Below are 27,989 nucleotides of genomic sequence, written 5' to 3'. Positions count from 1 at the left end.
GCCTTGTGGTTAGTGGTTGTTGTATAAGTTGTAAATGTCATATTTGTGTGCACTTAGTGGATCTCTAAGTTATCTCGTGGATTTAGGAGTGAGAATAGGCTAGGTTTAGATTCAGAACATTAGAATATTGAGAAGTTTAAAGGCGAAGACAATGGCGATGTTAATTGAAATGTACGAGCAACAATATGGAGTATTAACGGCTGATATTACATCAAGAATCGGAAAATTACCATCTGTTTCTGGAAGTGAGTAGCCTACGGTACATATGTTTCCATTGCAATTTGTATTTAATTTAAGTTAAAGGTGGCTTTATGAAGTAGCCCTAACATAACCTACCGGCAGAGTATGATAAACAAACCTAGTATTCATCACTTGGTATCCATACTCTTCATATATTGAATAACAGAAATATCAATCGGTATTCACATAAATACTAAATTTAACCTAATAAATGTTTGTTTGAAATTAAGAGGAATAAATTAATTACACACAATGGCAATCTCATAAATAATGAAGGAAACAATAACCATAAAAAAACAAGTAGGATAGAAAAAATATAATTAAATAACAGACAAGTAATAGTGGCTACAATATAATAGGGGCTAAGCATCCAACACTTGAATTATCAATATTCATGAGTAAAGAATCCTCCATAGAATAATTAAACCAAATTACACTATACTTATTTCAAATTCCAGTATAAAAAGTAATGTTATTGTGAACATAAAACAATCTACGCTATGTGTAGCCTATTTATAAAATATAAAAACAAAACAGTATAACATTTACTTACTTCTCTTCTATTTTGAAGGATAATCGTGTTAAGAAATAAAACAAGTACATAACCATTATACTTGCTGCTATTACAGATGGGTAACAGGTAATTCAGTGGTAATCTATTACCGGAAATACTGTTATTTCAGTAACAGCCTGTTATGTTGTCATAACATTTACTGGTTACCGAGTAACCAGTATTAGCTGAACCATTTCGTGCAAGCAATGAGGCTAGGAATGGAAAATCTTACACTGTGTAATGTTATTATGTGATATAAGAAGGTTTATATTAGGATATCATAAATGTATGACTAGTAGTGCCAAAGTAAATATAACCCTTACGAGCGCTTGGGATCTCGAGGGATGTTTTTCTTTTTTCACCAGAAGTGCGCAGTGGTGCTGATGGTGCCACTGAAGTCCGCACTGATGGCCAGGGGAATTTCTGATCGGTACTTTCCCGACCTCAGAACACGTCCCAGATCATCCAACTTTTCCGACACCAGATCACGAAGAATGATCTGGCACATGATCTAAGGTCGGGACAGTACCAATTGGAAATGCCCCTGGTATATCTGCGGCCTTTGGTCACCTTACACTTCTGGAAAAACAAGAAAAACATCCCCTCTAAATGGTACCTAAATTCAAGTTCAGATCATGTGAGTGCTCGTAAATGTCAACTTTATCTTTTCATATTTGTAACGTAACTTACATATGCAGCCTAATAACAAATAGTAGATAGAGATAGAGAGGCCTTACCAACATTGCTTCCTTTCGGGGCAGGAAACAAGACCCGATCGTCATAATGACATCTATTAATTTTATTTTACACTAATTCTAATAAAAAAGTCTGTTCTTTCTAATAATGTAGTTCTTTTAGGTCCTCAGAAGGAAAGCTGTTTAAAAAGAGTGGCCTTCAGATAATACCTAAGAACAAAATTTATTAGGCCTATGTGATTTTTATATTTAACTACATCATATAATTTTGCAATAAAACATTTATGAGAACTTGTAATCTCAAATATTTTCTACATATTTCAGGTGAGAGGAGGACTTTGGTAACCGAGCTGGACAGACATCTGGAGGAATGCAATGAGCTAGTGAGTTTAGATAAAGACTAGACAAATTAAAATTCTAGATGCTTTACATAATAAAACTTTAAAAGAAAACAATTTGAATTTTTCTGAAACTAGGTATAAATAATAACAATTTAGAAGCAATATAGCTGCCGTTTTTATAGATGTCCTGCTTCAAATTTGGTAATTTTCTTAGACAGACTAAGCTTGTTAATAGATAACCTCAGTAAAAAAATGTCAGAAGATCATATTAGCTGGTGGTATTAATTTTAATGATCTTAAGGATAGCAAAAATTACTTACTGTTAAAAAATTTATTAGTTAGTCACACTATGTTATATTTAGTTGGCTGCCCAGCCAGAGTTACTTTGAAAACTAAATCAGGTATTGACAACGTTCTTGTCGGAAATATCCATAGAAAGTGAACTGAACAGTGACAGAAAATTGTGAGCTGGAGCATTGTCCTGGTGGAGGATCCATGAATTGTTTCTCCACAATTTTTTCCGTTTTCTATGTACACACTCACGTAGGGTAGTCAGGACGGTAATGTAGTAATTCTGACTAATTATCGGGTAATGTAGTTGATCAATGTCTTCTCTGGTTATTGGTCTTATCACGGGACATGGTCACCTGAGGAAGCATCTTCATAGAGTCGGCATCCTTCAGGAGGATCCGCTCTGTAGAAGGTGTGATGAGCAGGATGAAACTGCCGAGCACCTGCTCTTTGATTGCCCTTCAATAGCAAGAGAGCGGTATGCTATCTTTGGTAGTTTGGACAAGGGTGGTGAATTTCCCCAGGAGGACCTGATAGGTTGCTTTCGGCGGTTTGTGGAACTGTTGAAATCATAGACTGGTAGGCCTCATGGTGTGTTTCCGGGGTTCGCAAAAAAGCCCTTGAGGCTTAATTGCATGGCAGTAGGCCGCCCCAAGAGAGAGAGAGAAAAAAAAATGTAGTTGAACAAGGTTACTAATATTTTCAAGTTTAGCACCAGTTTTTGACGGGTCTGTCAATGTGTGTGTCGCTACTCGTGTTTTGGAGGCTATCTTTAAATCGTTTATACCAATTGTGTTTGTGATAAACAGTCATCACCATACACTTGTAAAATTACAAAAGTTTCACTTGCAGATTTTCCAGGTTTGAAAGAATTTGATGTTCACTTAATGTTCTATCTGGATACTCAACATTTTCCAACGCAGAGACATAAGGTTAACTTCTTATAACTGGTGCTATGGGCGGGATAAGAACGGGAGCCAGACTAAACATGAGAAGGAGTGGGAGGGGGAGTCATGTGACCGGCCGTGCGATATTCAGCCTTATTGTGTTCTTTCTGTGACTGCCAATACTAATCCGATTATTTTATAGCCACACCTCGTATTATATCTTATGAAGCGACCATTGAAAAAAAAGTGGAACACAAACACAAAAAGAAAAATTTAAAGATTGAAGTACTCTCAATATTGATTCATTCAACTCATCTGAAATGAAAATAAAATAACGATTGAGTCTTGAAGTACATTAATTTTTTTGGTCTTAATTTTAATACAGACAGTTATGAATGTGATCTGTCTATGACATATAACGATTGTTGTGACACGATTGGCAGCTGGAAACAGATGGAGCTAGAAGTGCGAGAGATGAAAGCGACGGAGCAGCCGAGGTTACGCACAAGACTGGAGAGTTACCGGGTGGAATTAGGTCGTCTGCAGCAGGAGTTCAAACGTGCTCGGTCAGTCACCAGTCAAGAGAGTGAGTATCAATCTATTCTCGAGAATAGAATAGATATTTTTTTCTTAAAAAGATGTTCCAGTAAGTTCATATATAACTTTTTATATTTTTACGTAGTAATGGAGGAAAAAGAATGTAAAATTTGAAATATTAATTTTTATTATTTCCCTTATTTATTATATTATATTTGCTTATGTTCATTGTCATGTTTCCTTTTGCATTGCAGCGTATGGTTCAACCAAACAAATAAATATAGATTATATTTTTAAAACACAAAAAAAAAAGACAATACGGATAATGCTAAGGATGAAACATGATGATTCAGCTAAAGAACACTAAATATTTGAAAATATTTTACTGTTTATAGCCAATATTTTTGAATCCAACATTACAACGAAAAACCAAAAATCTATCTTAAATTTTAAGACATTTAGTCAACCTTACAATACTAGAGCAAAATACAAGGTTATCCCAGCTCATAAGCTTAAGTTTTTTTTTTTTTCTTTAAACCTTCATATATGGGAAATAAATGTTTAAAATATAGACCACAAAACATAAAAATTGAAAATGGCCAAAAGTTCCAAAATAACCCTCAAAGATTATTTAATAAACAAGGCACTTTACTCTATTGAGAAACTATCCACCTCTCTCTAATTTTAAATCATATTTTATGAATTGAGGCTGTAAATATTGTAAATATTAATTTCAATTGTAATTATTTTTAGTGTAGTATATAAAAATTTGATGCTATTCAATGTATGCATATGTACATAGAAATGAATAAAGAATTTGGAATTGAATTGAATATTAATATTAATACATTATAACTAACAAAAGTATGGAGGTATTTAGAAGATAATATAAAATATGAATTCCATAAAAAACCACTACAGGAACATTGTCTACATCACACAAACAAAATGTTCCATAAAAGTCCTAATCTTGAATTCTAGAATGTTAGAAATATTCTAATTAGTTGTGGGTTTTTAGTCAGTTTATTAGAATTCATTGAATTAAAATGTAAAAAATGGGATGCTTTGATGCAGGGCAATGCCCGTCATCCACATATACCAAAATGGAGTTCTACATATTATTGTAGATGTTGAGTTTAGCTCCAGTTCACCTTCCTCTTAGTACAGTGTTTCGAATCCGAACAATAAATCTGGAATTTTTTACCAGTAAAATGTGATTAACTAAAGAGGAATGTCCCCACAAAAGCAAGCTACAGCTGAAATGTGACTCAAAAAGCCCAAAATATGCTATTCTAAGGTATTCACTTGAACAAATATTTTTTAATTTACAGATAAGATAGCTCACCCTAGAAATTTTCTTGCAAAAAAAATAAATATGGGTGTGTCCCAATTTCAATTTTGAATCAAAGTGAGCTTAGGAGATTTTACTGATCTATTTTCTTTATTTCTTTAATAAACCTGTTAAAATTGATTTGAGTTTTTTCATAGTTACAAAGCAGGTTATTGGCTAAGACCCAATTTACTGTACTATTAAGAGCTGTTATTGAAATTACTTGTGAAGATGCAATATCTTGGTGCACAGAAAGAAGTGTTGTCATCAACATAGCAAACAACTGAATCAGCTGTAATATTGGATGGAAGATCATTGGCTGCCACAATGAAGAAGAACGGTCCTAGAATTGAGCACTGCGGAGCATCCATCATAACACAACTTAATTCTGAATTGTTATTGTTGATTGAAACAAACTGTCTTCTGTTATTCAGATTAAATTAAATTATTGTCAAAAAACCATATTTTATACAATCAAGTGCTTTACTTAGGTCACACAAGGAAACAAAACTGTATCTTTCTTTTCAAAAGCATCTAATGGTTTATTTATAATTTTAAGAATCGCAGTATTTGTTTGCGAAATCCAAACTGACTAAAATACTATGATGTTCAAAATAATAACTCAATTGTTGCAAATTAAAGATTCAAACATTTTTTTAAGATATTGGGATAGAAATTAGGCAATAATTTTGCAATATGTGTTTTTGACCTTGTTTGAAGATTGGAATTATTTTTGCAACTTTCAGTGGGTCAGGAAAATAACCAGATTTAAAACATTCGTTGTTAATTAAAGAAAGGAATTCACTGTTAATTGGATAGTCCTTTTAATTATTTAGTTAGACAGCCCATATGAGTCCATACTTTTGGAGGTAGAAAAATGAATCATAACCAATAAATCAACCCTTCCAACCATAGCTATGTTATGTCTGGATATTATCATAACATTTGGATGGGAACCATTTTGAACATTCTCTGCATTAAGCCCCAATCTAATGATAAGTGACTACCAAATGTTTTTGCAACTGAAGATGCACCTTGGAGGTCAGTGTCACAACGAGGACGATAGTTTCAAAGCAACTTTTTTTACGCTATCAGTGGATGTTAACCCGGAAACGACTGGCAACAATTATTGGACAATATTGATCATTAATACAATATTTACAGTGCTGTTCTTGTTACCGTGTAGGTTACCACGAGTCATCGGAGCACTTCTCGCCTGGCCTGAGCCTCAATGAGGAGCAGAAGCAACGACTATTGGACAACTCGGAGCGGTTGGAACGTACCGGCAACCATCTCACCTCCGGATATCAAATCCTGCTGGAGACGGAGGAGATCGGCTCCCAGGTTCTGCGGGATCTTAGCCAGCAGCGAGAGACCATACAGAAATCTCGAAGCAGGGTTAGTCATTATTAAGTCTGTAGTAGATGTTTGGTGGCTTACACACACACTAAAAACCAAATCCAAATATCCTGGGTTTGATTTATTTCCCATTATTTTACTGCTTTGATGTTTTTCTGTATAAAAATAAAATATTAACCTTTTCAATCCATTTATAATTGTATATTCAATTCTAGAGCACTTTGTATAAAAGTAGGGAGGAAAAAGAACAATAGGATCCCTCTATATTGTTTTTTTTGTAGTTCTGGTTGTTACACTTGCAACTGCTATTACAGGTATACAGCCGGGTTACTTTCTGAATTACACTTGTATAACTTTACTTTCAATACCTCACAATACAATCATATTTATCAGACATTCCATTGTATCCTACTTTCAGATTTAACAACATCTGCTATAAAAATTAAAATTTTATTGGCAACTATATTAAACCCTTTGAGTGCCAAAAGCCAATGAGATCGGCCCACATTTTATTTTCTGAAAAGTGCAGAGGGCTGATTAGATCAGCTTTTTGAATATTTACTATTCTTTTACTAAAATTTGACACATGGCATTGAACTTAGTCTCATTTTATAGATAATAAATCAAATAAACATGTATTATTGATCTTGATTTGATTTGTTACAGCTGGTAAAAGCAATTTTCCAAATATGAGAGGAAACTTTTATGCGAGTGCAGATTTTCAATATTTTTACACTAATATGTAAGAACAGTCCTAATCAGTATTATAGATACTTATTTGTTTGTAACTTTGTAAGTTTCATTTGTTCCTACTTACATAGTGAACAATAAAACAGTTGCATACAAATATATTCATATTGAAAACAAAACACAAAAAATTAAAACATTTGTATTAACACACAAAAAGTTAATAAAACAGTTTTTTCAGTAATCGTTTGGTGAAAAATTTCAACAGATTTTATAATTCAAATAAATATTATAAACCATGATCTATTTTCCCCCAGTACAATAAAACAAATCCTATTATGTCTATTATAGAAAAAGTTGCGAACTATGTTATTGAGTACTACACAAGTACTATATATAAAAAACTCATTTATACAGTTTCTTACTTTTGGAAATTTGGTACGTTTTGTTCCTATGGAACAATGAAAAAGATTCACATAAATAATTACAGATTATAAGATCATTCTTTTATTCCAAAGTTTTTAAAAATTGTAATTTTGTCTGTATTATTTTAAAATTTAAACATGTTTTATCATTCAAATAGATAGTAGAACTTTTTCCATACTTAATCCTGCAACTGGCTTTAAGGGATTATTAACGCATTATCTATAGTTTCCAAGTGGCATTAAGCTATTTTCAATGCATTAACTTTGACGTAATATGATCTCTCAAAGGAAGTCTATTTTTACTTTGTTTAAAATAAAACATACATATAATATATAGGTATATAGGTTATATTTTTCATTACAAAATTCTAAACTTGGATGTTCACATTTCCAAATGCTAATCAGAGATTCAGCCAGTAGAGAAGGACAACACATCGCTTGGTTGCCTGTTGATTTCTTGGTTGTTATTACGCCATTGCCGGTACTAGTGTATTGTTTGCTATTTATTTGGATATTTTAAAACTTATATTTATGCAATGTTTATAAATAAACGTTAGTGTGGTGTTTTTAAAAGCAGTGTGAAACTGGCCATAGATTCCATCCATAAAAAGAAAACTAATCCGCTGACTTGAATCCTAACCTGGTTCATGAACTACTCATGACCTAGTTCCTGAACTACAACTAACCTAGTTCCTGAACCAGTTCAATCACTTCAGGATAAAATTATATTATTAAAATTAAAATTTATAATTTAAAAAAAGAACAAATACAAAAACTATCTAGAGATTATACTTAATACATTACTTTGAATACATGGTCTACTGTATTATTATTACTACCCTCATTTTAGACCTCTCCTAATTTTGGACAAATACCAATCTATAGATGGCCATATCTCAAAAACGTACGAGCCAATTTTGATAAAACTTTCTGTACACATTCACTACATGGTCTACTATACTAAAATACAAGCCTCATTCTTAGGCCACGCCTATTTCCGGAGCCACAATAACTTTATAGGCCAAGTGCTGACAAAAACCAATCTATGGACAGCCATATCTCAAAAAACGTACGAGCCAATTTTGATAAAACTTTCTGTACACATTCACTACATGGTCTAGTATACTAAAATACAAGCCTCATTCTTAGGCCACGCCTATTTCCGGAGCCACATCGATTTTACAGGTCAAGTGCTGACAAAAACCAATTTATGGACAGCTATATCTCAAAAAACGTACGAGCCAATTTTGATAAAACTTTCTGTACACTTTCACTACATGGTCTAGTATACTAAAATACAAGCCTCATTCTTAGGCCACGCCTATTTCCGGAGCCACATCGTTTTACAGGTCAAGTGCTGACAAAAACCAATCTATGGACAGCTATATCTCAAAAACGTACGAGCCAATTTTGATAAAACTTTCTGTACACTTTCACTACATGGTCTAGTATACTAAAATACAAACCTCATTCTTAGGCCACGCCTATTTCCGGAGCCACATCGTTTTACAGGCCTAGTGCTGACAAAAACTAATTTATGGACAGCCATATCTCAAAAACGTACGAGCCAATTTTGATAAAACTTTCTGTACACATTCACTACATGGTCTAGTATACTAAAATACAAGCCTCATTCTTAGGCCACGCCTATTTCCGGAGCCACATCGATTTTACAGGTCAAGTGCTGACAAAAAAACTCAATCTATGGACAGCCATATCTCAAAAACGTACGAGCCAATTTTGATAAAACTTTCTGTACACTCTCACTACATGGTCTAGTATACTAAAATACAAGCCTCATTCTTAGGCCACGCCTATTTCCGGAGCCACATCGTTTTACAGGCCTAGTGGTGACAAAAACCAATCTATGGACAGCCATATCTCAAAAACGTACGAGCCAATTTTGATAAAACTTTCTGTACACATTCACTACATGGTCTAGTATACTAAAATACAAGCCTCATTCTTAGGCCACGCCTATTTCCGGAGCCACATCGATTTTACAGGCCTAGTGCTGACAAAAACCAATCTATGGACAGCCATATCTCAAAAACGTACGAGCCAATTTTGATAAAACTTTCTGTACACTTTCACTACATGGTCTAGTATACTAAAATACAAGCCTCATTCTTAGGCCACGCCTATTTCCGGAGCCACATCGATTTTACAGGTCAAGTGCTGACAAAAACCAATTTATGGACAGCCATATCTCAAAAACGTACGAGCCAATTTTTATAAAACTTTCTGTACACATTCACTACATGGTCTACTATAGTAAATAATAAGTCTCATTCTTAGGCCACGCCTATTTCCGGAGCTACATCGATTTTACAGGCCAAGTGCTGACAAAAACCAATCTATGGACAGCCATATCTCAAAAACGTACGAGCCAATTTTAATAAAACTTTCTGTACACATTCACTACATGGTCTAGTATACTAAAATACAAGCCTCATTCTTAGGCCACGCCTATTTCCGGAGCCACATCGATTTTACAGGCCTAGTGCTGACAAAAACCAATCTATGGACAGCCATATCTCAAAAACGTACGAGCCAATTTTGATAAAACTTTCTGTACACATTCACTACATGGTCTAGTATACTAAAATACAAGCCTCATTCTTAGGCCACGCCTATTTCCGGAGCCACAATAACTTTATAGGCCAAATGCTGACAAAAACCAATCTATGGACAGCCATATCTAACAAACGTACGAGCCAATTTTTATAAAACTTTCTGTACACATTCACTACATGGTCTACTATAGTAAATAATAAGCCTCATTCTTAGGCCACGCCTATTTCCGGAGCTACATCGATTTTACAGGCCAAGTGCTGACAAAAAGCAATCTATGGACAGCCATATCTCAAAAACGTACGAGCCAATTTTTATAAAACTTTCTGTACACATTCACTACATGGTCTACTATACTAAAATACAAGCCTCATTCTTAGGCCACGCCTATTTCCGGAGCCACATCGATTTTACAGGCCTAGTGCTGACAAAAACCAATCTATGGACAGCCATATCTCAAAAACGTACGAGCCAATTTTGATAAAACTTTCTGTACACATTCACTACATGGTCTAGTATACTAAAATACAAGCCTCATTCTTAGGCCACGCCTATTTCCGGAGCCACAATAACTTTATAGGCCAAATGCTGACAAAAACCAATCTATGGACAGCCATATCTAAAAAACGTACGAGCAAATTTTGATAAAACTTTCTGTACACATTCACTACATGGTCTAGTATACTAAAATACAAGCCTCATTCTTAGGCCACGCCTATTTCCGGAGCCACAATAACTTTATAGGCCAAATGCTGACAAAAAACCAATCTATGGACAGCCATATCTCAAAAACGTACGAGCCAATTTTTATAAAACTTTTCTGTACACTTTCACTACATGGTCTAGTATACTAAAATACAAGCCTCATTCTTAGGCCACGCCTATTTCCGGAGCCACATCGATTTTACAGGTCAAGTGCTGACAAAAAGCAATCTATGGACAGCCATATCTCAAAAACGTACGAGCCAATTTTTATAAAACTTACTGTACACATTCACTACATGGTCTACTATAGTAAATAATAAGTCTCATTCTTAGGCCACGCCTATTTCCGGAGCTACATCGATTTTACAGGCCAAGTGCTGACAAAAACCAATTTATGGACAGCCATATCTAAAAAACGTACGAGCCAATATTAATAAAACTTTTCTGTACACATTCACTACATGGTCTAGTATACTAAAATACAAGCCTCATTCTTAGGCCACGCCTATTTCCGGAGCCACATCGATTTTTACAGGTCAAGTGCTGACAAAAACCAATCTATGGACAGCCATATCTCAAAAACGTACGAGCCAATTTTTATAAAACTTTCTGTACACATTCACTACATGGTCTACTATAGTAAATAATAAGTCTCATTCTTAGGCCACGCCTATTTCCGGAGCTACATCGATTTTACAGGCCAAGTGCTGACAAAAAACCAATCTATGGACAGCCATATCTCAAAAACGTACGAGCCAATTTTAATAAAACTTTCTGTACACATTCACTACATGGTCTAGTATACTAAAATACAAGCCTCATTCTTAGGCCACGCCTATTTCCGGAGCCACATCGATTTTACAGGCCTAGTGCTGACAAAAACCAATCTATGGACAGCCATATCTCAAAAACGTACGAGCCAATTTTGATAAAACTTTCTGTACACATTCACTACATGGTCTACTATAGTAAATAATAAGCCTCATTCTTAGGCCACGCCTATTTCCGGAGCTACATCGATTTTACAGGCCAAGTGCTGACAAAAACCAATCTATGGACAGCCATATCTCAAAAAACGTACGAGCCAATTTTGATAAAACTTTCTGTACACATTCACTACATGGTCTACTATACTAAAATACAAGCCTCATTCTTAGGCCACGCCTATTTCCGGAGCCACATCGATTTTTACAGGCCTAGTGCTGACAAAAAAAAACCCAATCTATGGACAGCCATATCTCAAAAACGTACGAGCCAATTTTGATAAAACTTTCTGTACACATTCACTACATGGTCTACTATAGTAAATAATACAAGCCTCATTCTTAGGCCACGCCTATTTCCGGAGCCACATCGATTTTACAGGCCAAGTGCTGACAAAAACCAATCTATGGACAGCCCATATCTAAAAAACGTACGAGCCAAATTTTGATAAAACTTTCTGTACACATTCACTACATGGTCTAGTATACTAAAATACAAGCCTCATTCTTAGGCCACGCCTATTTCCGGAGCCACAATAACTTTTACAGGCCAAGTGCTGACAAAAACCAATCTATGGACAGCCATATCTCAAAAACGTACGAGCCAATTTTGATAAAACTTTCTGTACACTTTCACTACATGGTCTAGTATACTAAAATACAAGCCTCATTCTTAGGCCACGCCTATTTCCGGAGCCACATCGATTTTACAGGTCAAGTGCTGACAAAAACCAATCTATGGACAGCCATATCTCAAAAACGTACGAGCCAATTTTTATAAAACTTTCTGTACACATTCACTACATGGTCTACTATAGTAAATAATAAGTCTCATTCTTAGGCCACGCCTATTTCCGGAGCTACATCGATTTTACAGGCCAAGTGCTGACAAAAACCAATCTATGGACAGCCATATCTAAAAAACGTACGAGCCAATTTTAATAAAACTTTCTGTACACATTCACTACATGGTCTAGTATACTAAAATACAAGCCTCATTCTTAGGCCACGCCTATTTCCGGAGCCACATCGATTTTACAGGCCAAGTGCTGACAAAAACCAATCTATGGACAGCCATATCTCAAAAACGTACGAGCCAATTTTGATAAAACTTTCTGTACACATTCACTACATGGTCTACTATACTAAATAATAAGCCTCATTCTTAGGCCACGCCTATTTCCGGAGCTACATCGATTTTACAGGCCAAGTGCTGACAAAAACCAATCTATGGACAGCCATATCTAAAAAACGTACGAGCCAATTTTTAATAAAACTTTCTGTACACATTCACTACATGGTCTAGTATACTAAAATACAAGCCTCATTCTTAGGCCACGCCTATTTCCGGAGCCACATCGATTTTACAGGCCTAGTGCTGACAAAAACCAATCTATGGACAGCCATATCTCAAAAACGTACGAGCCAATTTTGATAAAACTTTCTGTACACATTCACTACATGGTCTAGTATACTAAAATACAAGCCTCATTCTTAGGCCACGCCTATTTCCGGAGCCACATCGATTTTACAGGCCAAGTGCTGACAAAAACCAATCTATGGACAGCCATATCTCAAAAACGTACGAGCCAATTTTGATAAAACTTTCTGTACACATTCACTACATGGTCTAGTATACTAAAATACATAAGCCTCATTCTTAGGCCACGCCTATTTCCGGAGCCACATCGATTTTACAGGCCAAGTGCTGACAAAAACCAATCTATGGACAGCCATATCTAAAAAACGTACGAGCCAATTTTTATAAAACTTTCTGTACACATTCACTACATGGTCTAGTATACTAAAATACAAGCCTCATTCTTAGGCCACGCCTATTTCCGGAGCCACATCGATTTTTACAGGCCAAGTGCTGACAAAAACCAATCTATGGACAGCCATATCTCAAAAACGTACGAGCCAATTTTTATAAAACTTTCTGTACACATTCACTACATGGTCTACTATAGTAAATAATAAGCCTCATTCTTAGGCCACGCCTATTTCCGGAGCTACATCGATTTTACAGGCCAAGTGCTGACAAAAACCAATCTATGGACAGCCATATCTAAAAAACGTACGAGCCAATTTTAATAAAACTTTCTGTACACATTCACTACATGGTCTAGTATACTAAAATACAAGCCTCATTCTTAGGCCACGCCTATTTCCGGAGCCACATCGATTTTACAGGCCTAGTGCTGACAAAAACCAATCTATGGACAGCCATATCTCAAAAAACGTACGAGCCAATTTTGATAAAACTTTCTGTACACATTCACTACATGGTCTAGTATACTAAAATACAAGCCTCATTCTTAGGCCACGCCTATTTCCGGAGCCACAATCGAACTTTACAGGCCAAGTGCTGACAAAAACCAATCTATGGACAGCCATATCTAAAAAACGTACGAGCCAATTTTGATAAAACTTTCTGTACACATTCACTACATGGTCTAGTATACTAAAATACAAGCCTCATTCTTAGGCCACGCCTATTTCCGGAGCCACAATAACTTTACAGGCCAAGTGCTGACAAAAACCAATCTATGGACAGCCATATCCTCAAAAACGTACGAGCCAATTTTGATAAAACTTTCTGTACACTTTCACTACATGGTCTAGTATACTAAAATACAAGCCTCATTCTTAGGCCACGCCTATTTCCGGAGCCACATCGATTTTACAGGCCTAGTGCTGACAAAAACCAATCTATGGACAGCCATATCTCAAAAACGTACGAGCCAATTTTGATAAAACTTTCTGTACACATTCACTACATGGTCTACTATAGTAAATAATAAGCCTCATTCTTAGGCCACGCCTATTTCCGGAGCTACATCGATTTTACAGGCCAAGTGCTGACAAAAACCAATCTATGGACAGCCATATCTAAAAAACGTACGAGCCAATTTTAATAAAACTTTCTGTACACATTCACTACATGGTCTAGTATACTAAAATACAAGCCTCATTCTTAGGCCACGCCTATTTCCGGAGCCACAATAACTTTATAGGCCAAATGCTGACAAAAACCAATCTATGGACAGCCATATCTCAAAAACGTACGAGCCAATTTTTATAAAACTTTCTGTACACTTTCACTACATGGTCTAGTATACTAAAATACAAGCCTCATTCTTAGGCCACGCTTATTTCCGGAGCCACATCGATTTTACAGGTCAAGTGCTGACAAAAAGCCAATCTATGGACAGCCATATCTCAAAAAACGTACGAGCCAATTTTTATAAAACTTTCTGTACACATTCACTACATGGTCTACTATAGTAAATAATAAGTCTCATTCTTAGGCCACGCCTATTTCCGGAGCTACATCGATTTTACAGGCCAAGTGCTGACAAAAACCAATCTATGGACAGCCATATCTAAAAAACGTACGAGCCAATTTTAATAAAACTTTCTGTACACATTCACTACATGGTCTAGTATACTAAAATACAAGCCTCTCATTCTTAGGCCACGCCTATTTCTGGAGCCACATCGATTTTACAGGCCTAGTGCTGACAAAAACCAATCTATGGACAGCCATATCTCAAAAACGTACTAGCCAATTTTGATAAAACTTTCTGTACACATTCACTACATGGTCTACTATACTAAAATACAAGCCTCATTCTTAGGCCACGCCTATTTCCGGAGCCACAATAACTTTATAGGCCAAATGCTGACAAAAACCAATCTATGGACAGCCATATCTAAAAAACGTACGAGCCAATTTTTATAAAACTTTCTGTACACATTCACTACATGGTCTACTATAGTAAGTAATAAGTCTCATTCTTAGGCCACGCCTATTTCCGGAGCTACATCGATTTTACAGGCCAAGTGTTGACAAAAACCAATCTATGGACAGCCATATCTCAAAAACGTACGAGCCAATTTTGATAAAACTTTCTGTACACATTCACTACATGGTCTACTATAGTAAATAATAAGCCTCATTCTTAGGCCACGCCTATTTCCGGAGCCACAATAACTTTATAGGCCAAGTGCTGACAAAAACCAATCTATGGACAGCCATATCTCAAAAAACGTACGAGCCAATTTTGATAAAACTTTCTGTACACATTCACTACATGGTCTACTATAATGAAATACAAGCATCATTCTTAGTCCGCGCCTATTTCCGGAGACACACCTATTTTACAGGCCAAGTGCTGACAAAAACCAATCTATCTAGGTTATGTGTTAAAAAAATCTAATCTATTAAATCAACTCACCTGGAAAATCGTAGAGCATATTTAGGTTAATCCTCGCATACATATTGTAGCCACTTTATACATTCTTTACATTCATACTTTACATTCATTTGAAGTAACTGTAAGATAAACTTACTTGTAGGTAAACACTTTTTAACACTATTTAACACACTAACTTTTACTTTTACTTTAACACACTACTTTTACACTTTTTAAAACACTACAATAAACAACTAATAACAACTATTCCATACGGTTTCTTCTGCCAGTTTTCATTATAATATATTGAATGTGCAGAATAAATTGCATTTAACCTACGCCAGGGACGGTTTCACTGCTAAATGCCGGAGCTACCGAACCACTGTCCACTAGCGGTGAGACGGTATTTCAGTAATCAGTACTTTGTAACGGTTACTTTTCTACAGTATCTGTAACGGTTACTGAGAACTAAAAATACAGAAAACAGGTACTTTGTATTTAGTACTCTGTTACAAGGTACAAATATTTTCTCGTACGGATTACTTTACTAGTCCTGAAGTATAGAATAGAATAGAATTTATTTTTGAAAATATTACAATAACACATTATATGCATTGGTATACACAATGTACAAACCTAATGAGCAAACTTAAATAAAAATGTAACATTCTTGTAAATAAAATTAAAACAAAAACACTCGTAAATTAAAAGAAATATGTTCAAAAATAACTAGGGCCTCTAGAGGCAAGTGCCTGTGGAGAGGTTCCTTTTATTACAAAAATATTTTTTAGCTCAAAGAAAAAATTCAATAAAACTTTGATTTTTTTATAAGCTCCTAAAAAAAATTGATTAAAAGTGTGCTGCTGCAGTTACAAAGCAAATGAAAATCCACTTAAATCAATTCAAACTAAAATTTACTGTTACTAATGTCCGCTAATGAGTTCAATCTTTTTTTCGTTAATGCAGTTGAAAACCTAATGAACGAATCTGACTGTTTTGATGGCTTTGATTATCATATGTACACCCAATGTTTTCCTGCTAAGTTTTCGGATAATTCATTTTTTTGCTATCCTACTAGTTCTGAAGAAGTTCTAGCTGTTATCAACAATTTAAAGTTCTAACAAAGTCTCCTGGTATTGATGGTATTTCAGCGCATGTAATGAAAAAAATGGGTCATATCTAGTCTCCTGTGTTTGGCATTTCTAATTAACCTTAGTTTTCGAAACTGGTATCTTTCCTATTTCTTTAAAAACTGCACTAGTTGTCCCACTTCACAAGAAAGGTTCCAATAAAGATCTCAATAACTATCGACCGATTTCTCTTTTATCTGTTGTCTCTAAAATAATGGAAAAGATTATGAAAGGTCAGGTTTGGTTCAGTTTTTAGATTCTAATAAGTTTTTTTTTGTGAAAATCAATTTGGGGTTTATGGGCAAAAATTCTACTGAAGATGCTCTCTTAAAGTTCTGTTCAGACGTTTATGAAGGAATTAACAGTGGTAAAATTTGTCAGTGGAATATTTATTGATATAACTAAGGCATTTGATGCCGTGGATCACAAAATTTTACTAGACTATCTTTGGGTAGCTGGAGTTAGAGGTATCCCTTATGAATGGTTTAAGAGCTATCTAAACAAACCGATCTCAATGTTTAAGATTTCTGAAACTCCGTCAGTTTCAACTCTCCCGATTAATTTGGAGTACCACAAGGGTCTGTTTTGGGTCCAATACTATTTTTAGTCTATATTAATAGCTTGTGTAATGGAAAATCTATCGGGTTCCCTAACTTGTTTTTGCAGATGGACACTGCCCTTTGCTATTCCACTATAAATAGTCAAATAGTGTATAGCGTAATGCAAGAAGAAGACCTTGACAAATTGAAAACGTGGTTTGCTAGAAATAGGATGGTCTTGAGCGTAAAGACGAAGTTTATAAATTTTTCTCTAAGAAATAGAAAAGACATACAACAAGATATCTTTTTTAAATGCAAGCAATGCTTAATTTTCGGGAGAAATCCATGTCCAGGGTTGCGTTAAAATTGAGAGGGTGGAAACAAATAAAGTATCTGGGGGTTATTCTGGATGAAAGGTGTAATTGGAGGGAACACGTTTTGAATGTAAAAAACTATTTAAACAATTCATTGAGGAAGTTTTATTTTCTTCAGTATTTATGTCCAATATCTGTCTTGAAAACTATTTACTATTCTATAATTAAACTCTAAATTACAATATGGTATTTCATGTTGGGGAGGAGCCTATTATTCTATTATTCGACCTATTATTATAAATCAAAACAAGATCATTAGGGTTATTGTCAGGGCTAATCGGCGTGATTCTTCTTTTCCTCTTTAATATTCAGCTTGGAATACTTCCGCTTAGATATTTTGTACATTTATAGGGTACTCAGGATATTTTTCTCAAGAGGCGGCCACACACTGGGAAATGTAAATGTTCACTCGATTAGGTTACAAATTTTAAACCGAGTAACTATTTCCTTTTCCTAAATTAGAAGTCTACAAAGCGTTTTTAATACATTCATAGCTCCGAAGCTCTATAACAAATTACCTTTCGATGTGTCCTCGTCGAAAACATTGGGTACATTCATACGAAGTTTGAAATGCTGGCTTTTTTACAATTGTTGATGTAGAGCGACTCATAAATTAGATATTTTGTTGAAGACTTGTTTTATTGTATGAGTGTGTAAATGGTTACATCTTTATCTATTGTGTCTAAGTATCTTTGTAGTGTGTTTTGTATGTGTGTTATATGTTTCAGTAATGTATGTGTTTGTAAATTTATGTTTATGTGTGTGTATTTGTATGTATGTGTGAATGTGTATAAAATGTATATGTATCTGTATGTGTGTATGTGTATGTGTGTGGATTTATGTAGTAATTTTATTTTTTTATATGTTGTGGTAATGTAATGTATTGAATTTCATTATGAAATACAACTTAATTTTGTGCTTTGTTTTAAATATTGGTATGGTTTATTCATTACTCTAATTAATGTAAATCTTACTCTGAAAGAGGAGCTGCCAGGCCCATCTGCCTTAAATTAATTAGTGATGGCAACCTCAACTCAGCTAATAGCTCAGAGGTGCCTATCCATTGTACTTTTTGATGTAATTTTTGTGTGAACAAATTATTATTGTAATGTACTTTGGAAATAAAGATTCTTGATTCTTCTTCTTGATTCACTTTAGCAAAGGTAGAAAGTAAAGAGATTGGTCTGTAGTTATTACAGTCGGTAATTAGGCCACTCTTATGTAAAGGAATCACTACAGCTGTTTACAGAAGTACTCATAAACTGTGTTTTAATAATTAAATAAACAGTGTTTATTAGGGAATATACTCAGTATTTTCAGCGTTAAAAATACTGATTTAAAGTATTCTAGTATTTAAAACGTTACAAGTATGAAATACTGATTCAGAGTTCTAGTATTTTAAAACGTGAACAATAATGAAATAATGCTGGTTTCAAGTATCCAGTGTTTGTACTCAGTATCGCCGAGTAACTTGATTTGTTATGTAATACATCAAATGATAAATTTCAAGAATATTTATATCATAGCCGGAGATTTTAACATCAATGTTTTGAACAAAAGACAGTACAATATAGGAATTTTATATATAGTATAAATACAGAATATAGCGTCAACTATTACATTACAATATCCATTTAGTGACTACATAAATCATTAAATAAAGAAGTTTGCTGTCCATAGATTGGTTTTTGTCAGCACTAGGGCCTGTAAAATCGATGTGGCTCCGGAAATAGGCGTGGCCTACAGAATGAGGCTTGTATTTTAGTATACTAGACCATGTAGTGAATGTGTGCAGAAAGTTTGATAAAAATTTGGCTCGTACGTTTTTGAGATATTGGCTGTTCCATAGATTGGTTTTTGTCAGCACTTGACCTGTAAAATCGATGTGGCTCCGGAAATAGGCGTGGCCTAAGAATGAGGCCTTGTATTTTAGTATACTAGACCATGTAGTGAATGTGTGCAGAAAGTTTTGATAAAAATTGGCTCGTACGTTTTTGAGATATGGCTGTCCATAGATTGGTTTTTGTCAGCACTTGACCTGTAAAAATCGATGTGGCTCCGGAAATAGGCGTGCCTAAGAATGAGGCTTGTATTTTAGTGTACTAGACCATGTAGTGAATGTGTACAGAAAGTTTTATCAAAATTGGCTCGTACGTTTTTGAGATATGGCTGTCCATAAATTGGTTTTTGTCAGCACTTGACCTGTAAAATCGATGTGGCTCCGGAAATAGGCGTGGCCTAAGAATGAGGCTTGTATTTTAGTATACTAGACCATGTAGTGAAATGTGTGCAGAAAGTTTGATAAAAATTGGCTCGTACGTTTTTGAGATATGGCTGTTCCATAGATTGGTTTTTTGTCCAGCACTAGGCCTGTAAAATCGATGTGGCTCCGGAAATAGGCGTGGCCTAAGAATGAGGCTTGTATTTTAGTATACTAGACCATGTAGTGAATGTGTACAGAAAGTTTGATAAAAAATTGGCTCGTACGTTTTTGAGATATGGCTGTCCATAGATTGGTTTTTGTCAGCACTTGACCTGTAAAATCGATGTGGCTCCGGAAATAGGCGTGGCCTAAGAATGAGGCTTGTATTTTAGTATACTAGACCATGTAGTGAATGTGTGCAGAAAAGTTTGATAAAAATTGGCTCGTACGTTTTTGAGATATTGGCTGTCCATAGATTGGTTTTTTGTCAGCACTAGGCCTGTTAAAATCGATGTGGCTCCGGAAATAGGCGTGGCCTAAGAATGAGGCTTGTATTTTAGTATACTAGACCATGTAGTGAATGTGTACAGAAAGTTTTATATCAAAATTGGCTCGTACGTTTTTGAGATATGGCTGTCCATAAATTTGGTTTTTTGTCAGCACTTGACCTGTAAAATCGATGTGGCTTCCGGAAATAGGTCGTGGCCTAAGAATGAGGCTTGTATTTTAGTATACTAGACCATATAGTGAATGTGTGCAGAAAGTTTGATAAAAATTGGCTCGTACGTTTTTGAGATATGGCTGTCCATAGATTGGTTTTTTGTCAGCACTAGGCCTGTAAAATCGATGTGGCTTCCGGAAATAGGCGTGGCCTAAGAATGAGGCTTGTATTTTAGTATACTAACTAGACCATGTAGTGAATGTGTACAGAAAGTATTGATCAAAATTGGCTCGTACGTTTTTGAGATATGGCTGTCCATAGATTGGTTTTTGTCAGCACTTGACCTGTAAAATCGATGTGGCTCCGGAAATAGGCGTGGCCTAAGAATGAGGCTTGTATTTTAGTAAATACTAGACCATGTAGTGAATGTGTACACAAAGTTTTTTTATAATCAAAATTGGCTCGTACGTTTTTGAGATATGGCTGTCCATAGATTGGTTTTTGTCAGCACTAGGCCTGTAAAAATCGATGTGGCTCCGGAAATAGGCGTGGCCTAAGAATGAGGCTTGTATTTAGTATACTAGACCATGTAGTGGAATGTGTACAGAAAGTTTTTATCAAAATTGGCTCGTACGTTTTTTGAGATATGGCTGTCTATAAATTGGTTTTTGTCAGCACTTGACCTGTAAAATCGATGTGGCTCCGGAAATAGGCGTGGCCTAAGAATGAGGCTTGTATTTTAGTATACTAGACCATGTAGTGAATGTGTGCAGAAAGTTTATCAAAATTGGCTCGTACGTTTTGAGATATGGCTGTCCATAGATTGGTTTTTGTCAGCACTAGGCCTGTAAAATCGATGTGGCTCCGGAAATAGGCGTGGCCTAAGAATGAGGCTTGTATTTTAGGTATACTAGACCATGTAGTGAATGTGTAACAGAAAGTTTTATCAAAATTGGCTTCGTACGTTTTTGAGATATGGCTGTCCATAGATTGGTTTTTTGTCAGCACTTGACCTGTAAAATCGATTGTGGCTCCGGAAATATGGCGTGGCCTAAGAATGAGGCTTGTATTTTAGTATACTAGACCATGTAGTGAATGTGTGCAGAAAGTTTGATAAAAAATTGGCTCGTACGTTTTTGAGATATGGCTGTCCATAGATTGGTTTTTTGTCAGCATTAGGCCTGTAAAATCGATGTGGCTCCGGAAATAGGCGTGGCCTAAGAATGAGGCTTGTATTTTAGTATACTAGACCATGTAGTGAATGTGTACAGAAAGTTTTATCAAAATTGGCTCGTACGTTTTTGAGATATGGCTGTCCATAAATTGGTTTTTGTCAGCACTTGACCTGTAAAATCGATGTGGCTCCGGAAATAGGCGTGGCCTAAGAATGAGGCTTGTATTTTAGTATACTAGACCAATGTAGTGAATGTGTACAGAAAGTTTTATCAAAATTGGCTCGTACGTTTTTGAGATATGGCTGTCCATAGATTGGTTTTTTGTCAGCACTAGGCCTGTAAAATCGATGTGCTCCGGAAATAGGCGTGGCCTAAGAATGAGGCTTGTATTTTAGTATACTAGACCATGTAGTGAATGTGTACAGAAAGTTTTATCAAAATTGGCTCGTACGTTTTTGAGATATGGCTGTCTATAAATTGGTTTTTGTCAGCACTTGACCTGTAAAATCGATGTGGCTCCGGAAATAGGCGTGGCCTAAGAATGAGGCTTGTATTTTAGTATACTAGACCATGTAGTGAATGTGTGCAGAAAGTTTTATCAAAATTGGCTCGTACGTTTTTGAGATATGGCTGTCCATAGATTGGTTTTTTGTCAGCACTATGGCCTGTAAAATCGATGTGGCTCCGGAAATAGGCGTGGCCTAAGAATGAGGCTTGTATTTTAGTATACTTAGACCATGTAGTGAATGTGTACAGAAAGTTTTATCAAAATTGGCTCGTACGTTTTTAAGGTATGGGCTCTTTTATAGGGTTTCTCAAAACTTGCCTTTTAATTGAGTATAGTCTTGAAAATTGCTGCTATAAAAGGGGATTATTATCATAAAATACTGTTTGTTCATTTAAAATCTTTATTTGTAGTATTTATCTTCACGTTATTAATTAAATATATATTTTGTATGGTTTGAGTTGATGAACTAGTTTAGGATTCATTTAGGAACTAGTTCCCGGTACTCGTTCTTTGTATGGATGGAATCTATGGCCAGTTTTCACACGTCGGTTTTTTAAAATTATTGAAGTGAAAAAATGTGAAGTTTAGGTTAGGTTTTAAAAAAACTGTTGGGTTTTTACGAAACTTTAAGTAAGGCAATGTTCACATAGGTTCAGTATTTTTAATTTTGAGTTGACAATTTTATCGTGCATTTCACAAGGAGTGTTAATTTGAACAGTAGTGGCATTAGAAATGTATTAGTTAGTGTGTCAGAAGACAATGTTAGTTTGAGAGGTATGGATGAAGTTTTTATATGACGGACGAACCATTGCCTAGTGATATTATTGTCCCTGATCCTACTGATTTGGAAAATAGACTGGACCAAATGGTGTGCTGACATACCATAGGTCCAAATAGCCTATAGTGAAGATTATTCCTATATATAGGACATACGTGATTTTTCCACCGATAATGGAAATGACTATGAACCAAGTTCTACTTCTTTCTGATGATGACTTGGATGATTTTTTGTTGGTTTGGAGGAAGAAAAAACCCAAAAAATGCAACCTCAACACCAATTAAAAAAACCGTCTAAAGGTGGAAAGGACGGACAAACACGCTCCCAGACCAGCCACACGTATACACAGGGTGTCACAAACTTCTGTGTGTGATAGTTCTCATTTCAAACACAAAATGTCACATAAACATAGGTCGAGAAATGTCTTGTTTAGCTGCTAGCTGTCATTTTGTATTTTTTATAAAACAATTATCTTTAGTTAAGGTAAAGGAAATCAAAGTTCGTATTCAAACTATGGATAAGAAGAAAGTAAAAAAATTGTGTTTTCTTTAATATTAAACAGAATGGAGTCTGTTAAATATTTTTAAAAGTCAAATAACAAAAAAACCTGTATAGTTATAAAAATTTGCTATGTACCAATTATTTTTAAATTTTTATTATAATTCCAATAATACTCGTTTCAAAAAAATCCGTCAATGCATAAGAGAGCACATCCACTTAAAAAGTACACTGATTGTACAAGCCGGGGGAGCCAGCAAACATTCTTCGTCATTTGATAAGCTCATCAGCTGTTGTGAAAAAGATTGTAAACATTTATCCCAAAATGCCAGCTAATTTGGGAATTTTTATACAAAGACCAACAGTACTTTTTTCAAATGATATCAGTCAACGTATAGAGGCAAGCAGATTGTTTACTTGTAGATGGAGCTTATATTGGTCGGCTGTTAGAATTACATTAAAAGACGATAAAACCAATATTTAAATACATTTTATTGTTTTGGTTGAGGACTTTCGATATCCAAGATATCTATCTTCAGGACGACCATCACACTAAAAAAAAAAAAATCTGTGACTGTGGTCTCTGAAGGAAGATATCTTAGGGATATCGAAAGGTCCTCACCAAAACAATTAAAATGTATTAAAATATTGGTTTTAATGTTTTTAATGTAATTTAAGCAGCTTAGTTTGTTGCTCTTCCGGCTTGTTGGCAAGTGTATCTTTAAAAGTTGTGCTTCTGCTTATGCGTTAGTACGGATTTCTACAAGAATATGTTGAATAAAAAATTACTAAACAGTTGGAAAAATGTAAATGTTTTTAACCTAATGTAAAACTGTTGCGCCTATCAAAGAGACAAAATATATATTTGCTTGCTCGTCTTATAGCATTGACGGGGATTTTAATTTGAAACAAGATGCCGTTTGGAAATTGTAAATCATAACTTTTATAAATAGTTGGTTTATAGTTTAATTTGTGTATAGCTATACTTGTTTTGTTTTTATTTGATTTTTCAAATTTCAACATGGTGCACCATTTTGTTAATATTAAAGAAAATAACAACTAATTTTTTCCTCTTATCTATTTAAAACCCTAAGTTGCCGAAATTTAAGTTTTCTTTACCTTAACTAGTTTGGACGAGATAATAATGTTTTTTATAAAAAAAATTGCACCCAAAATGGCGCTAGCGGCTAAAACAAGACATTGCAGTTTTGGCCTATGTTTTATATGACTTTATTTTTTGATTTGAAATGATAAATTACTATCACCCCACAGAAGTTTATGACGTAACTCCTGTAATATTAACAATATGAGGGAAAATAGAATCATATGTTTAACCTGTCTGGGTTGCCTGGGAATTTTAAAATTAACTGAATGCAACCTTGTAAATAGTAGTGACAACTATCCTTCTACTTCTTTTAGTCCCTGATGTATGAAACCTTTCCTCTTTCTCCTCTTCTATAGAAAAACTAGATAATTACATTCATAATATATTAAGGGGGTAAGTTGCAAGAAAAGTTGTAAATAAATTTCCAATATTGAAAGCATTGCAGCGTTAAGATAAGAAAATGTGGAGTTGGGAGGGCAATGTAGTTGTGGGGTGTTATCAGCTGCGGTGGAGACTGACGCTGAGCTCAACGGCCGCAGTTTCACAGTTCACATGGGTTGCAGGTTCAGATGAATACGCTTCGCCGTCCCTCCAACACCCGCTTCGTCTAATATTGCTGGTCTACTGCATCGGGTTTTCTGGTTCTTCGTAGTCGCCTGTCTACGCCATCTACATTCATCCTGCCACTCCAGGGACAGATTAGAGCAAGCCTATCCTCACATCCACTCCAAACTGTATGTCTCTGTATTAGTTTGCTTCGTTTCATTCCCCGGGCATTGTACCGAAGTAGTTTCTTCTTCCTGAGAAGATGGCGAGACTCGACTGTTAGAAGGAGAAACTGACATTTTCAAACAATCTTGCGCATTTGTTTTGTTAAATCACCTATTAGACTTGAATATATGAAATTAGATGTAACGAAATAAAAGATTTGTTCTCTTATGTTCGACATGATAACTACTTTCCATTGTAAACATCTAATTTAAGTTTAATTCTGAGTGAATTGTAACATTAATGCATATGCTTATAGTCAAGTCTTAATCTAGCAATAGTTTTAATATAAGTATTTGAGCACCAAATGAGATATTTTAACTTTTATCCCCAAAATCGTAACCTTGTTTAAATTACATAAAAGTGTACACTGATTGTTTTATTCGGTTAATAAACTAATTTTTAGATATTAGGAATATTACAGTTGAATTTTAAAACAATATTGAATGAGTTTAAACATTGAGAATTAGTTATCTCTAAATCTCAATTAATAGAATGTAATTTTTTGGTTCACATTTTAAATATTATGTTACACAGTCATGTCATATATCCAATTATATCATTGAACCATTAATATCATAATGAACAAAATATACCAACCAAAGCAAAATGTCCAAACATTCCTTCCCAGGTTTTGCCTGTAAGTAAAGCAGGCCCCTCCTGTAGGATATGTGTAGTTATAGCTCAGGCTGGTGATTGTTATTGCTAAAGCTCTTGTATTGGTAGTACCGTGATTGTGTTTTAATTTATAAATGTAAATATATAGCTAACAGCACATGGTTTGTCATATTTTACCGTTTTGGGTATAATTTTTGTTATTTGATTTGTATGTTTTTAAGTTTATCAATGCTATCTAAATTATTTTGTTGGTTTAACGATGTGTTTTATATTGAGAGATACCGATAAAGAAATTTGATGACATCTGTTTGGTTTGTATAATTACTAATCCTGGAAAATGCTTTTGGGTTGTTCAAATAATATTATTAGTCTTTTCTCACAATTGTGAACCTCCCGTCCAGGTGTAAACTTTTCCCATCATATTTTACAACCATGGGGGGGGGGGGGTGGGGGGGGGGGGGGGTGGGGGGGGGGGGGGGTGGGGGGGGGGGGGGGTGGGGGGGGGGGGGGGTGGGGGGGGGGGGGGGTGGGGGGAGGACAGAGTACCGTTTCACTGTCCCGCATAACTCTTGTTTAATCGTATTAGTATAAGCATCATTTGCAATACGAGCCAAAAGGGAGTGCATTAGGTAACTGAGTAACCGAGAGCCAAGGAAGAGGAGTAGGAGTCAGAGATACCGTTAACTGTCCAACGTACCTCTAAGTTATAACCCTATGTAGTAAAGCATCCATTGCCATACAGCAAGGAAGTGCATTGTTACTGAGTACCGAGAGCAAAGGAAACAGGAGTAGGAATCAGAGAACACCGTTTAAACTGGTCCACATCAACTCCTGCTTAATCTATTAGTTAAAGCATTAAATTTCATACATCAAGGAAGGCAAATGTTACTGAGGAAGGACCGAGAGAGCCATGGAAGAGGGAGCTATGGAGTCAGAGTTACCGTTAACAGTCCCGCAATAACTCTTTTTATTCTATTAAGTAAAGCCATCAATGCCGCAATAACAGCAAGGAGTGCCAATGTTTTACTAGAGTTAGTTGTTACCGAGAGCCAAATGGCAGAAAAAAGGGAGTAGGAGTCAGGAGTACCGTTAAACTGACCACGAACCTCTACTTATAACCTATTAGTAGAAAGGCTTCATTGCATAAACAGCAAGGAGTGCATGGTTACTCGAGTACCGAGAGCAATGGAACAGGAGATATGGAGTCAGAGAACCGTTAATCTGTCCATCATAACGTCTGCTTAAATCTATTAGTAAAAGCATTATTGACATACCAGCAGGGAGTGCAATTTGTTATCTGAGTAACCTGATGAGCCAAGGAAAGAGGAGTAGGAGACAGAGGTACCGTTAACTGTCCCGCGTAAACTCACTCTTTTTAAATCTATTAGTAAAGCATCATTTGCATGACAGGCAGGGAGTGCCATTGTTTACTCGAGTACCGAGAGAGCCAAGGAACCAGAAGTCAGGAGTCAGAGTACCGTTAAACTGTCCACATAAACTCTTGTTTAATGTATTAGTAACAGCATCCTTGCACTACAGCAGGGAGTGGGAATGGTTACTGAGTACCGAGAGCCAAGGGAACAGGCAGTATGAGTCAGAGAACCGTTTAACTGTCACACATAAACTCTGTTAAATTTTCTGTTAGTAAAGTCATCATTGCATAGCAGCAGTGAGTGCAATGTTGACTGAGGACCGAGAGCCAAGGAAGAATAGTAGGAATCAGAGTAACCGTTAACTGTCCACATAACCTCTGTTTTAATCTATTAGTAAAAATACATCCCTTGCCATAAACAGCAGGGAGTGCAATGTTACTGAGTACCGAGAGC

The 27,989-nt window shown here is 35.5% G+C and overlaps 1 protein-coding gene across 1 annotated transcript; it reads left to right on the top strand.

Annotated features, from left to right (window-relative positions):
* Positions 1-27,660, top strand: LOC124363788 (vesicle transport through interaction with t-SNAREs homolog 1A-like). Its single transcript, XM_046819050.1, has 5 exons — positions 1-245; positions 1,813-1,871; positions 3,461-3,593; positions 6,061-6,272; positions 27,574-27,660. The coding sequence occupies exons 1-5, from the start codon at positions 152-154 to the stop codon at positions 27,658-27,660; spliced, it is 585 nt and encodes a 194-aa protein (XP_046675006.1). The 5' UTR covers positions 1-151.
* The last annotated feature ends 329 nt before the right edge of the window (positions 27,661-27,989 follow it).

Source organism: Homalodisca vitripennis, chromosome 5, assembly GCF_021130785.1.
Source record: "Homalodisca vitripennis isolate AUS2020 chromosome 5, UT_GWSS_2.1, whole genome shotgun sequence".
Taxonomy (NCBI): Eukaryota; Metazoa; Arthropoda; class Insecta; order Hemiptera; family Cicadellidae; genus Homalodisca; species Homalodisca vitripennis.
This window is presented reverse-complemented; position numbering and strand designations above follow the sequence as displayed.

Coding starts and splice junctions, on each gene's coding strand:
- LOC124363788 (XM_046819050.1), top strand. CDS start 152: ATGGCGATGTTAATTGAAATGTACGAGCAACAATATGGAGTATTAACG. Junction 246..1,812: donor ATTACCATCTGTTTCTGGAA/GTGAGTAGCCTA, acceptor TACATATTTCAG/GTGAGAGGAGGACTTTGGTA. Junction 1,872..3,460: donor TGGAGGAATGCAATGAGCTA/GTGAGTTTAGAT, acceptor AGCTGGAAACAG/ATGGAGCTAGAAGTGCGAGA.